General features: G+C 40.0%; 1 protein-coding gene across 22 annotated transcripts in view; it reads left to right on the plus strand.

Moving 5' to 3' along the window:
* EPB41 (erythrocyte membrane protein band 4.1) overlaps positions 1–7,759 on the plus strand; it is a 96,774-nt gene extending 89,015 nt beyond the window's left edge. For all 22 annotated transcript variants that reach the window (XM_081868725.1, XM_081868724.1, XM_081868726.1 and 19 more), the window contains 4 exons: positions 2,379–2,459; positions 3,009–3,133; positions 4,534–6,829; positions 6,866–7,759. In XM_081868725.1, the coding sequence (XP_081724851.1) occupies positions 2,379–2,459; positions 3,009–3,104 (177 nt within the window). In that variant the 3' untranslated portion in view covers positions 3,105–3,133; positions 4,534–6,829; positions 6,866–7,759. The remainder of the gene's footprint in view (positions 1–2,378; positions 2,460–3,008; positions 3,134–4,533; positions 6,830–6,865) is intronic.
* Positions 7,760–13,599: the final 5,840 nt, after the last annotated feature.

Genomic DNA, 13,599 nt, shown 5'->3' on the forward strand with positions numbered 1-13,599 from the left:
AGTATTCTTGTGTTTACACAGATAAAGGCATTTCAACATGTTTTTTTTTAAATTATTATTATTATTATTATTATTATTATTATTATTATTATTATTGATAATAATAATAATACCCCACCTATCTGGGCAGCTTCCAACACATTTTAAAACATAATAAAACATCAACCATTAATAGCAACAATCTGATCCAATATTAAAAAGACACAACAACTTTTAAATTAAACAACTTATATCAAAAAAGCAATATTCAATCATCCATTGAAGTCTAATAGTAAACAGTAAAATTAAACATCAGCAAATAATAAAAGTTTACGCTTATCAATTACAATAAATAATTACTAATCAATAATCAATAAAATAGCAAATCATAGTACATAAAATACCACAAAACATACAAAACCACATTAAAAGGATCAAATTGATACACAATCTAAGGTTTTCTGGGCTCCATTTCATTTGGACTAACAGAGTGAGAAGACGAATAAGTTTGCCAGTAGGTTAGGATGATTAGATTATGAAGCAATTGTGCTGTTAAGCATTTCTATTCATCTTCTGCATCATTCCTTCAATGACTAGGTTTGTTGCTTACACACCTTTACCTCTCTTTGTTTTTGTACCAGTTCTCCTGGTGTATAAGCAGTGTGTGTTTGAATCTAAGAGTTTTCTGCTAGCATGAATTTGGTTGAAAGTGGAACTGTTACTTTCAGTCAAGTAGATAAGGTTTATTTTAAAAAAGGACTAAAGACGCATCTCAATCATTCAGTGGATTTTTTAAAGTATCATTTTTAATACAAGTACTTGTATTTGCAAGCACCATCTTAAGGTGAATTCCCCTCTTCTTTCTCAATCAGGAATTGATGCTTGCTGTAACATTATCTAAAAGAAAGATTGCAGAATCTAAAAACAAAATATGTTTTTAAAACATGTTTTTTCATAAAAACTGTTGTTTTTATTCATATGTATGTGTAGTCAAACAACTAAAACACATACAATGACTCCACTATGATTTCTCTAATTGGGTGGTAGTCTGAGTAGAAAGGCAAATGTTAGTAGGACTGTTTCGAATGTTACTTTCCCCCCATGTAGATGTGAGCATTCATCCTATCAGACCATAGGACAAAAACTTTTTTTCTAGTTTCTTTTTTTTGCACTTGCTCTTTGTCTTTCCTCTCCCTCTCTGTTTCTCTTAATGTGGAACTAGCTTTTTATGCAAAAACTGAATAGGGAAAGGAGGAAACAAAGATGTATATATTTACATTGACTAAAAAGGTCAGTTATTAAGTGGACACACAAAGTCTGTGTCTGATGTAGCTCTGCAAGATCTAAGTGCGGTTCTAACTATTCATACATTGAAGATATGTGTCTATATGGAAATTCATCCATTTCTTTTTCTTTCTTTTTTGCATTGTTAGGATGTCAGCAGAGAAAAGTAATTTCTGAAACAATTTATTTTGATGTCCTTTATGTATTCTTACGTGTGCTGTAGTCTGCTTTTCTTAGGAGCCAGTATAGTCCTGAATGTTAGCTTTGGACCAAAGGAGTCTAGCCCAGGCTAGAGCGGAAGCTAACATGTCTCCATTTCAGATCCCTGTTTTGAAAAAAAGGAGGTAGTTTCCCTGAGAGCTTGGTCACTATTGTGGGTTTGAACAAGCTAAGAATTGTGTAAAACGCAGCCGCCATTGGGAGCCATATAAGTTATTCAAACCTGTGATAGCAGTTATCACCCACTCCATTCACATTTCTCACTATGGCCTGATTCACATGTCTTGCTAAGCTAAACCATGGCTTAGCATAAGCATGTGGACTTCTGGGAAGGAAATTGCAGCTTCTTTGCTCCTTCTCGGTCATTCTGCTGCTGTGCTGAGCCGAGCCGAGCGACAGCTTGGTATAGAGTATCATTGGAAATTGGGATTGTGGTTTATGTCGCTTCAAACTAAACATGAGCTGTAACCAAAGCTTGTCCTATTGCTTATGGCTCATTGTTTGCCTGGAAGAGTTAAGCCATAAGCCAGGGTTCAGATGACACTAAACCAAATCATGGCTTAGCTCAGCACAGTGCAACAACAGAATGACCAGGAAGGAGTGAAACAACTGCAATCTCTTCTCCAGGAGCCCCTTTTGTCTCATGTTCACCAATGATGTGCAAACCAGGCCTGTGACAGCAGTAGGAAAATCATTTGCATATCTATTAAGTTTACAGACATAGGAATTTGGATGTCAGGGAGTGATATTCATCTAATCGAGATCTAATTATGAACCATTCCTGCTGACTTGACCTTTTGGTTGCTCTGATTGATTAACTAGGCTTGTTTTTCTCTTTAAAGCTATTTTTTAACATTTTGGCATTGTTGCATTGTAAGCTGTTTGTTCTCTCGTAGACTGTGAAAGGTGGAATTTCAGAAACACGAATTGAAAAAAGAATTGTCATCACAGGAGATGCAGACATTGATCATGATCAAGTAAGACTTTTAGTTTAGTGGCTATTCTGAGTATGTGCACATTGTTTCTGGCACTTTTATCAATGGAGCAGTTGGCAGATCAAATATGCAAGATATATTGCATGACCTTTGGGGTCTCCAGAGGGATTTATTTGAAAGTTCACCCATGATAAGATTCTAGCCAAATTCTGAACTCTACCAACCTTTATTCCATAGCTTTCATCCTGTACTGAAGAGTCACTGCATTATCCTGGCCTTTGACATCTGAAATACATTTTAAAGACCTTCCCTATTTTTTTGTATTGTAAACTGTTTTAACTGGTTTAAATATCATATTTTTATATTGAAAGCTGCCCTGTGACATTGAGGTGGGTCAGAAAAAGAACCCAATAAATAAGCAACAACCGTGTTGCCCTGAATTGATCCAAAAATGTTTTCCTTAATGATAGGTTGCAAGCCTTCATTACTATATGGAAATTAGTTGGTAAAGTTAGATCGTGATAGGAAGCAAAATGTTGTTGCCCTAAACTCGATTCAAGATAGTTTGTTCTTTGTGGAATCTTTCTTCAGGTTCTGGTACAGGCCATCAGAGAAGCAAAGGAACAACACCCAGACATGTCTGTGACCAAGGTGGTTGTCCACCAGGAGACTGAGATTGCAGAATAAATAGCAAGACCAGCTACATATATTATCAGGTAGTTTTCTTTTTTCCTTTCTTTTTTTTTTTTTTTTGTTTTGTTTTGTTAGCACTGCTGCATCTTGAAGCGTGGCAAGGTGTTCACCTAAGTCACAACTGAAGGTTGTTTATTTCTAGCAGTTTTCAAGGAAAGCCTTTTCAAAACTTGTGCTTGATACATTTTGACTCTGTCCTTCCAGGACTTTTAACAGGGAAGGCTCAGCAGCTGGTAGATGAGGGACCAGGTCTGGACATTTAATTCCTGTTTCGTAGGTCAACACTCCAGCCCCAATATATGACAAAGTGCTTCCATGTGCAAGAGGTCAGCCTGGCTCTGGTTGTAACTTTTCAAATCTGCTTGAAAGTTAGCTGCCACTAAGACTAGAGCAATGACACTAAATGCGTAGATTTAAATAGGCTGGGCCTGCACAACATAAAACCCACAGGGACAATGTGTAACTTCAGCTTTTGTAGCCTTCTAGGGCTTGCTCTCAAACCATTACATGAGGCCCATAAGCCACAAAGTGACTAAGTGAAGGATTTGCTTAAAGAGCTCATGTGCTGTTACAGTTGTTGCTAGAAGAAGTTCACAGGGTCAGAGGTCTGTCCCACAATTGCCGTGACATTGCAACGGATGCTAATGAAAGTCCCACTTCCTTCTCCATATGCTGTCATGTATCTTTTAAATACATTACAAGTGTCTGCATTTTATTACCATGGATAGTTAATATGGTATGAGTGCATGGGCAGTTAATGGACCTCACAGTTGTTTGAGTTTGCAGTCTTGCTGTAGACTTAACTGCGATTTTGTGTGCCCGTTGCAAGCTAACTGCTTTTTGTGGAACTGAACTCTGAACTCCCTTAGTCCACAAACAGTCACATACCACCCACATGTAATTTTGAACCTCCATGCTTGGTAGTTGGATCCTGAATTTAGGAGGGAGAGCCCCATCCTTTTAGCAACCTTTCCAACCTTGGGCTATTCAGTGTGGCGAGAGCCCTCTCCACAAGTCTTGACACTGCTTGCTCAGGTTTCCCACTGGGTGTTCCCCTTATGTGTTGGGTACATTGCCAACATTCAAAGAATGTTAACTTGAGAACTGCACAGCTTTGCCAACTTTATTCCACCAGTGAAATTCAGCTTACTCTGTCTAGTCACTTTTGATTGGCTGCAGCAGAGCTTATTAAATCTGAGTGATCAGGAACTAGGCACTTGTAGAAAGAGGCCTCCTAATGCTACATATTCACAGAGCAGAATTCTCAGGTTTGAGGTATGCATTAATACACCCAAAAAAGGTGTGTGCATGTGTGCATATGGCGATGGGCAGGAAGATACAGACAATTTACCAGCAGATGTTTCAGAATTTCAGACTTGTTTTCTACTGATTGGTAATTTAGCATAAATTTGTGTTTCCCTAGGCGATGTCTGTTTCAGTCTGCGAAGGCCACCCGACATATACCAGCAAAACTGCAAGGAAGCTACCTTGGAGCACCATGACCTCAAACTTGCCAGATTTACTCTCAGTCAAACATTCTATCATTTATTACTAGGAAGTTGTGCTTTTTGATGTTTACTTCGGATTCTCCTTAACACAGTGGATCCTTTTTGATTATCATTTTTATATTGTGACCGACAGTATGCCATACTTTTCACAGTACTGATTTTTTTTTTTTTTTTACAGTTTTGCAATCCCCCACCCCACTTTTTGCATTTCCTTTCCCACCACCTTTTCTGGATCTGTATTATGAAGTCAGAGGCCCACACAACAAGAACATGTAGAGCTTATCGAAAGTGACTGCCTTTGATTGAACTGCATTGCCCTTCCTCCTCCTTTTCCTCCTCAAGCAGTTTGCATTCTCACATAACTTTGAACATGTTATAGTGTGGGGGTCTCAGTGACCTAGAAGTGACCCCTCTTGCCTGAGTAGTCAGGAAAACACTTGTGCAATGCTTTGTCTTGGCTCTTGTGGATCTGAGATATATTCAGAGTTTCCTAATCACAGCTATTTTATATATGCCAGGCGCAAATGTGCCTGCCCTCTTTTCCTCTGGATTTTCCTTGCTTTTTGTTGGTTTGTCAGCCCCTTAGATGCTTGAATATAGCAGGGGGTTGTGGTATTTGCACAGGTATTTCAGTAGTAGTCTAGATTCAGAAATGATGGAAATTGCTTCACCTTTTATACTGTGAATTCTAGAGGTTTTAATCAATTGTGACAAGGCACCATGTTTTTCCAGCTCTCTCCTTTTTTCTTTTTTGCACTCCTTGGAATACTAAATCTCTTGTAAATTCACTCTCCTATTTCCCCCCTCTTTTTGTTCTCCTTTAAATTAAGCCTATTAGAATTGTGTGTTTAAGAGGTGTGGGATCTACACGCTATGAAATAGGCTGTAATTTATAACAATAGGATGGGGTGTTCATTTATTTTCTTTTTTCTCCTTCCCAATTGTTTGTGTTTTGATTTTTGTGGTTTTGGTAGCATAGTTTTAAAATCATATTGGTTTTTAAAGCACTATTTAAACTTGGCACACTGGTAACATATCACAGGAAGGGATAAATGAAGCACAAGTCATCCCTTAGAGACAATCCAGCATTCCTAAATCTGTATTCTTTAAGCAGGCAATTGCAAAGGCATCATCAGTATTGTAGGTTGTTTCCAATGATTGCTTTTAAAAACTAAGCCTGTACATGTGGCAAGTCACTTAATGCTCCTTATAAGACAATATAATAATTTGTAGTTCTTCTTGTGCACAGTCCATAGAGCATATTACTGTTGCACCTCCTTCCTTTGAGTCATTGAGGTCATACAAAAATTATTGCATAAGGCTGCTGAAATGAATGGTGGATGCTGCATTGCTACCATGCTAAATGAAATAACAAACCCCAGGATTGGCTGTAGTTCTCAGGATCTTAACCTAGGTGTGTTCTGATTGGCTATCACTAGAGAATGTTGAATGCCATTAAAAAAAGGATCCAAATCAGAACAAGAGCAGATTTAAGTTAGTTTTTCTCTGTGTGGGTTTGTTTCTACCCAAAATAACTCTTTCTCCTTATGACTTTAAAAGTACACTTGTAAAACAAATCTCGTGAAAGGTAGTTGGTATCAGTACTCTTAACTGGGAAGCAGTTTCATTTCCTTTAAATGTTTTCCCCATGTAGGAAGAATGAGAGGATTCCAAATTGGGATGCAACATGTTCTTCACAAATAAGATGAACTTCTTCTCCATGCTTAGTTGAAAGATTTCCTTGGCAACACTAAAAACTGCAGGCTTGTTCTTTCCTTCCAGCAGCATGTGAAAGTTCTGTAGAATTATGAGTGATGTTTTTTCTGAGAGGTATGAAGTTGAAATTCTTTTGAGTGCCACCACCTAATAGCTGAGGGGGGGGGGTTGATTCTAGCATTTAAGTGAAGAGGAATGCCTTCTGCTGTTTAAAGAAAGTTTAGAGAAAACAAGAACACACATCGAAAAGAATCTGATTTCAGTGAAAACGAGTAGTTGTGTGGAAGCTATATTATCATACCGCATGTCTACTTTCCCCCTCAGTTTTGAGTAGGTTTCAGTTAGGGAGTTAATACAGTCTTATTTAGAGTTTGAAAGCATTATGGACATGTAAGAGTTTAGCACTGCTCAATCAACTTTGCTCCAATGTGCTCTGGGGTCCCGTCAGCCACAACAAACCCTCAGTGGTTGTCATCTGATGCACTTAGCAGTAAAGTCCAACTGGAAATAATAGACTTCCTTACTTTCCAGTAAAGTCCAACTGGAAATAATAGACTTCCTTACAAGTGAACAAACTCGGGCTGTAACACTATTTGTGGGTTTTTATTTGCCCCTCTCTTTACAAATAGAACTAATGGGCTACCTTCCTAAAAATCTTAGACTGAACTTTAAAAAAAAAAAAAAAAATCAACCCATAGCACTTAAAAATGTATTTATTGTGGAAGACAATTTTGGTTGTGTCACTTTCTCTAGTGCATAATTCTTCTGCAGCTTCCTTTTCCTCTGCTATTAAAAGCTTTAAGCACCAGCTATAAAATAGTTCCATAATTCTAAAGAAGGCATCTTTATCAAATCTCAAACCTTACTACAAGTGCAGCACTGTTACACATTTATTAATGGAAGTATTGCTTTTTCAGTATGTTATTTGAAGGTATGTCTTGTCCTTCCTTGAGCTGTCACTCAGCATGATTTTTAACTTTTTGTATCCTGTGGCTAACTAGCTGGTGAAGTCCTGTTCTATTTTAAAACTCTACTTTCAGACACTTCTTTTGCATGAAGATTGGATTTACCATTAAACAGGAATCTACAGGAATCTCAGATTGTCTCTTCTGACCACTGACCTACCTATTGCTTTTTCAGTTTAAGAGCTCACTACCCCTTGTGTGCAGGAACCTCATCCAGCAGACACATTGCCCCTCCCCACTGGTTTTGCGCATAGAGTGTGTTTAAGTGGGGGTGATTCCGACTTTCCATACACCCCAATGCTCTCCTGTCCTATATGGACATCTGATGTTAGCTTCTTTTGCACATCCCCATCTTCCCCTTCAGGGTGTAAATATTTAGCATTGCTTAAAAATCTACTCAAACCTCAATCATTCAAAATCACTAGGGAAGAAAGCAAGTGTGAGAAACAATCCTGGGAGGAGACAATATAAATGCAACTGGGCAGACGTAACTCTGAAGGTAAATAACTCATTGAGGGTCATTGAGGGTCACCCAAGTTTCTTTTTGAAATAGTGCACTGAAGTAACCCAATTCCGTGGCAAGAAATGCTGAATTCTGCTACTTGTATAAATTATGCAAATCAAGCAGATTCATATTACTTTTGTGCCATGTATTTTGCTATTTACTCCCACACTATATCATTTCTGCTTCTGATCATTGTAGGGAGAGAAGCACAATGCTTTTACAAGGTACTCCCTTCTTTAATGACTAGAAAACTTATTCAATGATTCCCCTGGTTTCTAAATTTCTGCAGACATTACCCGTACACTTGTAAACTTAGCGTTCATAAGTCCAAAAGCTTGCTTTTTTAAAAAAACACATTATTATTGGGCTTCTTAGAAAGCAAAATCACAGCATAACGCCCCACGCCCCCCAGTCTTCAATATGCTCCCTTTGCTATAGGGCTCCCTTAGCATATGTGCTTAAAAATAGCCACTGACATGGTTACCTGTGGTAAGGAAGGAACACCTGGCTACCAGGCAGAGAGTACCCTTTGTCAATAGACAAAGTTGGTTCTTTTCCATTTCAGGCTGCTTATGTGCCATAAGTAACCCACATACGCAGGTGCAGACAGACCAGTGGAAACAAAACAAATTTCTTTTGAACTATTTGCTGAGCTGGCTTACCTTTTCAAGCTCGGTGCTGTGAAGGCCACTTAGAACCAGGATGGTGAACTGGTGGCCCTCTAGATGTTGTTGGACTCCCAACTCCCATCAGCCTCAGCCATCATAGCCAGTGCTCCTGGGAATGGTAGTCCAGCAACTTCTCAAGGGCCACAGGTTCTGTATTCCTCACTTAGGACTAAGATACCAGAGATGCATCCCTCTGATTTATCTGCCACCAACATGGGGATTTGCTGTTTCTTGTGAGTGAGCTGCCGGCACCCTCAAATCCACCACCATTACATTAATTGCCTGTAGAATAAATTTGGTTTCTAGAGGTCTTCGGAATTCTGGGGGCCAGTGCTACCATTAGGGCAGTAAACGAAATATGGTCTATTTATTTATAATGCTGAGATGGCAATATGTTCCCAGTAACTTTCTCATCTATGAGATTATCCGGAAACTGTCTTAACTGTATAGTAAATGAAAGCTATTTATGTATGAATGTGTGTACAGAAGGAAGGGCAGCAGGATGGTAATCTATACTGACCAAACTGGGAATAAAAATTGCAGCTTCACTTGCCAGACAGAAGTGGGCAGCCAGCAATTAAAAGTTTTCTGGGTTTTATTTGGGGGAGTGTTCATAAACTGTGCTTTGCCATTTTCCTATAATGGAGAATTAAATATTTGTGTTCTGACGGGGTTTTTGTTGGTTTTTTACACATTCAGTCACAAATTATTTCACTGCAGATATGAAGGAGCTTTGTAAAAATTTTAAGACAATGGTGAATTGTATAGAATAGCCGATTATTACTTTCTTTGGGGGTGGGGGATAGGAACAGAGGGGGTGGGGAAGCAAATCTTTATAGCTTAAGTAGCTGTTATTTTGAACTTTTGTAGTCAAACGAAAGTAGATGTAGCATTTAGACGTGTTCAATCTTGCTACTTGTATTGCATTTTTTCAATAAATTTTCAAATAAAAGATGGCATTTCTGGTTCTCCTTTGAAGCTCTACTTTTCCAGCACATTCTGAACTCATATATTGTTGCATCTTAATTATTTTATCTGCACATACAGCTTGAGCAGGGGTGTTTGTTGATAGCACTGATATCTCCAATTTCTTGGTCAGCATGGTAGATTTAAGATCTTTCATGGTATAATATATTTATGTTTTAAAATAAAAGTTGCTTGGAGACATTTTAGGTAACAAGCAACTAATAATTTTATAAATAATAATAAATAAATGAGTAGTACCACTGCATGATGCCACAGGTCATGCAGTAGTATCAGTCATCATTTCTGCAGCTGCATAATAATATGAGAAACCTGCTGCTGGATTCGTCCAAAGGCCCATCTTGCCCAGCATCCTGTTCCCACAGTGGCCAACCAGATGACCAGGGGAAACTTGCAAGCGGAACCTGAGCGCAACAGTGCTCTCCCAGTTGCTGCAGTTGAAAATGATTGTTTTAAGAATCTCACTCCCTTTAGCAATCACTGTTGAATGATGTTTCCTGCGCAGACATCAGATTTCATGCACGACCCTGAATGCTGCAGAATGCGCAGACATCAGATTTCATGCACGACCCTGAATGCTGCAGATTGGTTCAGTGTTGTACACAGCAGGGCCACCTGGGGGAGCACACTGCAAAGTTTGGATCTATCAAACAGGATGCTATGGTTCTTTGCAAACCTGGAAAAGTGCACATGTCTCCTCTCCATAGTGTAAAGGGCTCCTCTTGGAGAGCTAAAGCACACCACAATCTAGAGAAACTTCTGTTTTGAAGTCTTTGTTTCCACATTTTGTCTCTTAACTTTTTGGTGATGCTTTGTCAGGCTTTTTCTCCTAGATTCAAGGGGACAGTTTTTAATGCAGCCTGCAAATTATCCTCAGCATCTGGGAGAAATCTACATGGTTCGCTGAAGCCACCAAGCACCTGATTCTGAAGCCATCTTTTCTCCCCCTTAACTCAGCAATGTTAATGTTTTTCCTTCATCTCAGCAGGACAGATGTTGAAGAATACTGAAAGAAACAGGGACTGCTTATTTGTCCCATGTCTGGAATGAAAATCAGGGTTTCCTTTGCATTGAAAGGATTGTGGTGAAATAAAGTATTAGTAACACAAAGTAATAATTATGTAAAATATTTAAGGTATGCAGTTTTGGCATAGCAGACTGATAATAGCTTTGGGCAGAAGGTGAACTGCAGCTGAATGAAAATATTGCTGCATGCAATGAATGCAGGATGGAAAGGAAAACAGCACCTTCTTACATATGTACTGAGCAGTGAGTCCGGTCAGACTGAATTTTTGTCATCCAATGAGTCTAGTGTAGGGCAGCCATGTGACTTATGTTATGGAGGTTAGGACCTCTACTTGAAGGGCTGTTTGGTCCAATTCTAATTTTTAAATGTAAGGTGGCACTGTGGTCTAAACCACTGAGCCTAGGGCTTGCCGATCAGAAGGTCCACGGTTTGAATCCCCGCGGCGGGGTGAGCTCCCGTTGCTTGGTCCCAGCTCCTGCCAACCTAGCAGTTTGAAAGCACATCAAAGTGCAAGTGCTTAGTCATGCTGGCCACGAGACCCGGAAGCTGTCTGCAGACAAATGCTGGCTCCCTTGGCCAGTAAAGCGAGATGAGCGCTGCAACCCCCGAGTCGTCTACGACTGGACTTAATGGTCAGGGGTACCTTTACCTTAATCTTCAGGGAGATCTGAAGTGGCCTCAAAGTTGCAGCTGGACAACAGACTGAGGAGGTACACAGGTTACCTGGTCACAGTTTCCCCCATTATAGTGAGGTGTACTCAATAAAATTATAGCAATTATGTCTACATTTGCATCTTTCCAAATGAATTAGCACTTTATCCTCTTTTGTCCTCTTTATTGGAGATGGTTTAGTTGACCACCATATTGTTGAGACTGTGCGAGATTAAGGGTGATCCTTCTGAGTATCATTCTATGTGCATCTCAGTCTTGGAATGTGCAGTATTGGTGAAACTGGCAAGACACAATTACTACTGTGGCATAGCCAGCCTCACATAACCAACATGCATGCATCTAATTAATGCATGAAGGGGTTAAAACCATAGAGAAAGCTGTCCTGCCAGATTTAGCTCACCTTGGGAGGGATGAGGCAGCGCAGCACAACAAATGTTGACAAAAATCATGCCTCTAGATTTTGAGGTGCCGAACACGAATATGACACTGAAAACACAAAATTGGCTACTCATTCTTAGAGATCTGCAATAGTTTATTGTATAATTGAGGATTACATACATACATCATGTACTGTAAAAGCTAAGCCAAGTTTGCAGTCATGTTTGTGATACAGAGACATGTCCTCATCCATTTCCTTCCAGTTTTCTGTCCTGACATTCCCAAGGAAGTTAGTTGACACCAGACCAAGCTTTTTTCCTCGTCATTCTGAAGCAGGTTGTTGAATATCTCATCTTTGAGGAGCTTGTTAATCTGAGGGTTTTTAATTTTCACTTTGCTGAGTCAAGGGAATTTGTCAGCCAGGTACTTGAAAGCTGATCCAGTTTGGCCATTGATTTTTAAAAAGTTTTTCACCAGACTGAGTTTGATGTATAGGGGCAATAGTAGGATTTTGTGCATTTCTGCCACTGCTGGCTGTTGCACATTCTTCTCTCCGACCTTTGGAGGTCAGCCTCTTCATGTAGTGCAAAGTCTTCGCTTGGCTGCCTCATTCACATAAAAACAGTGGAACCTCTACTTACAACCATAATCTGTTCTGGAGGTCCGATCATAAGTAGAAATGTACATAAGCAGAGGCACACTTTTCCATAGAAAGTAATGGAAAAGTGAATTGATTGGTTCTAGACAATGAAAAACACACCCTAAAACAGCAATTTAACATGGATTTTACTGTCTAACGAGACCATAGATCCATAAAATGAAGGCAATAATCAATGTACTGTACTATAAAATAAATAAGACAGTATTGTAGATTAAAAAAATAACATTTTCTTATGTGTGTTGAGGGTGGGTGGGCTTACCTGGCTACAAGCTGGGGGTGGGGCAAGGGTCAGTAAAGAGCTGATTCACTTCAGCCAGGATCACTTGTTTTTCTTGCCAGGCCAGGTTCTTCTCTGGACTTCCTCAGATTAGTTCCTCGGTGGGGTTTGGGGCTGCAGTGCGCCCTGCTATGCCTCTTGCAGGCGGCACCTCTTCCACAGCTTTGGGGGTGGGATGGGGGCCCTCTCCCCGGCAGCAGAGGCCTCAGCGCTGCTCTGCAGCCGGCCAGCCGAGCTCTGGGCTGCTGGCAAGGCCTCTGTTCGTATCTAGAGAAAGTTCACAAGTCGAAGCACCTACTGAAGGTCGTAACTGGAATCGTACGTAAGTCGAGGTTCCACTGTGCTTCATATATTCCAGCTACACAAAGTCACCACAGAGATGCCAGCCTTACTTGCTGTATTGAATACAGCCGTAACAGCTGTTTTTAGGTTGCTGTGGGTTCCATGTAGACAGTGTGTCTGACTCGGATGGAGGGAGGTCTGTTTCCATTATGCAGCAACACCGCCTTGACTCTTGAGACTCAATTTTGAGGAGTCTATGAATAGTCACCATTCTTGTGGGTCATGTGTGATTCCGAGGACATTCATCAGGCCATCTACATCATAGCAGAATACAAGGCCATCTTACTCTCTGAAGTAAGGTGTAAACTGCTCAGAATGAGAGTGAAACGAAGCCGCTCAGACGATTCCATTGCTGAAGTCTTGATCCCGGTAACTCCGCTTTGGCCTTGGACAGTTCCAGATCGCGAACAAGATTGCTCGGTAGTTCTTGTGTAAGAATGTGTGGTAGATGTGTGGATCATCATTGGACACCAAAGGCTGCAGAGAACCCGACGTCAGTTTGCCTCCCTTGTCTGAACCAATGGAAAATTCTTTCGGAGGTTCAGGAACAGAAAGTCCTCCAACTTTTCGGAGTTGATTGGAGAACAGATGGTATATTCGGGTACGCTACTGCCCACTTCTGTTTCCTCGTGATTGATGGAGATGGATTGAGGATTAACTAAATTAAAATGTAAACCTCCTGTCCCACGTGTGTGAGAAATATGAGAGTAAACAGGCTGTGAAGGGCTGTAAACGCCTATTAAAAACTGCACATGATAATACTGTGCTAAAAAAGGCATTCCCCTT

Source organism: Podarcis erhardii (genome assembly GCF_964252035.2).
Source record: "Podarcis erhardii genome assembly, chromosome: 7".
Taxonomy (NCBI): Eukaryota; Metazoa; Chordata; class Lepidosauria; order Squamata; family Lacertidae; genus Podarcis; species Podarcis erhardii.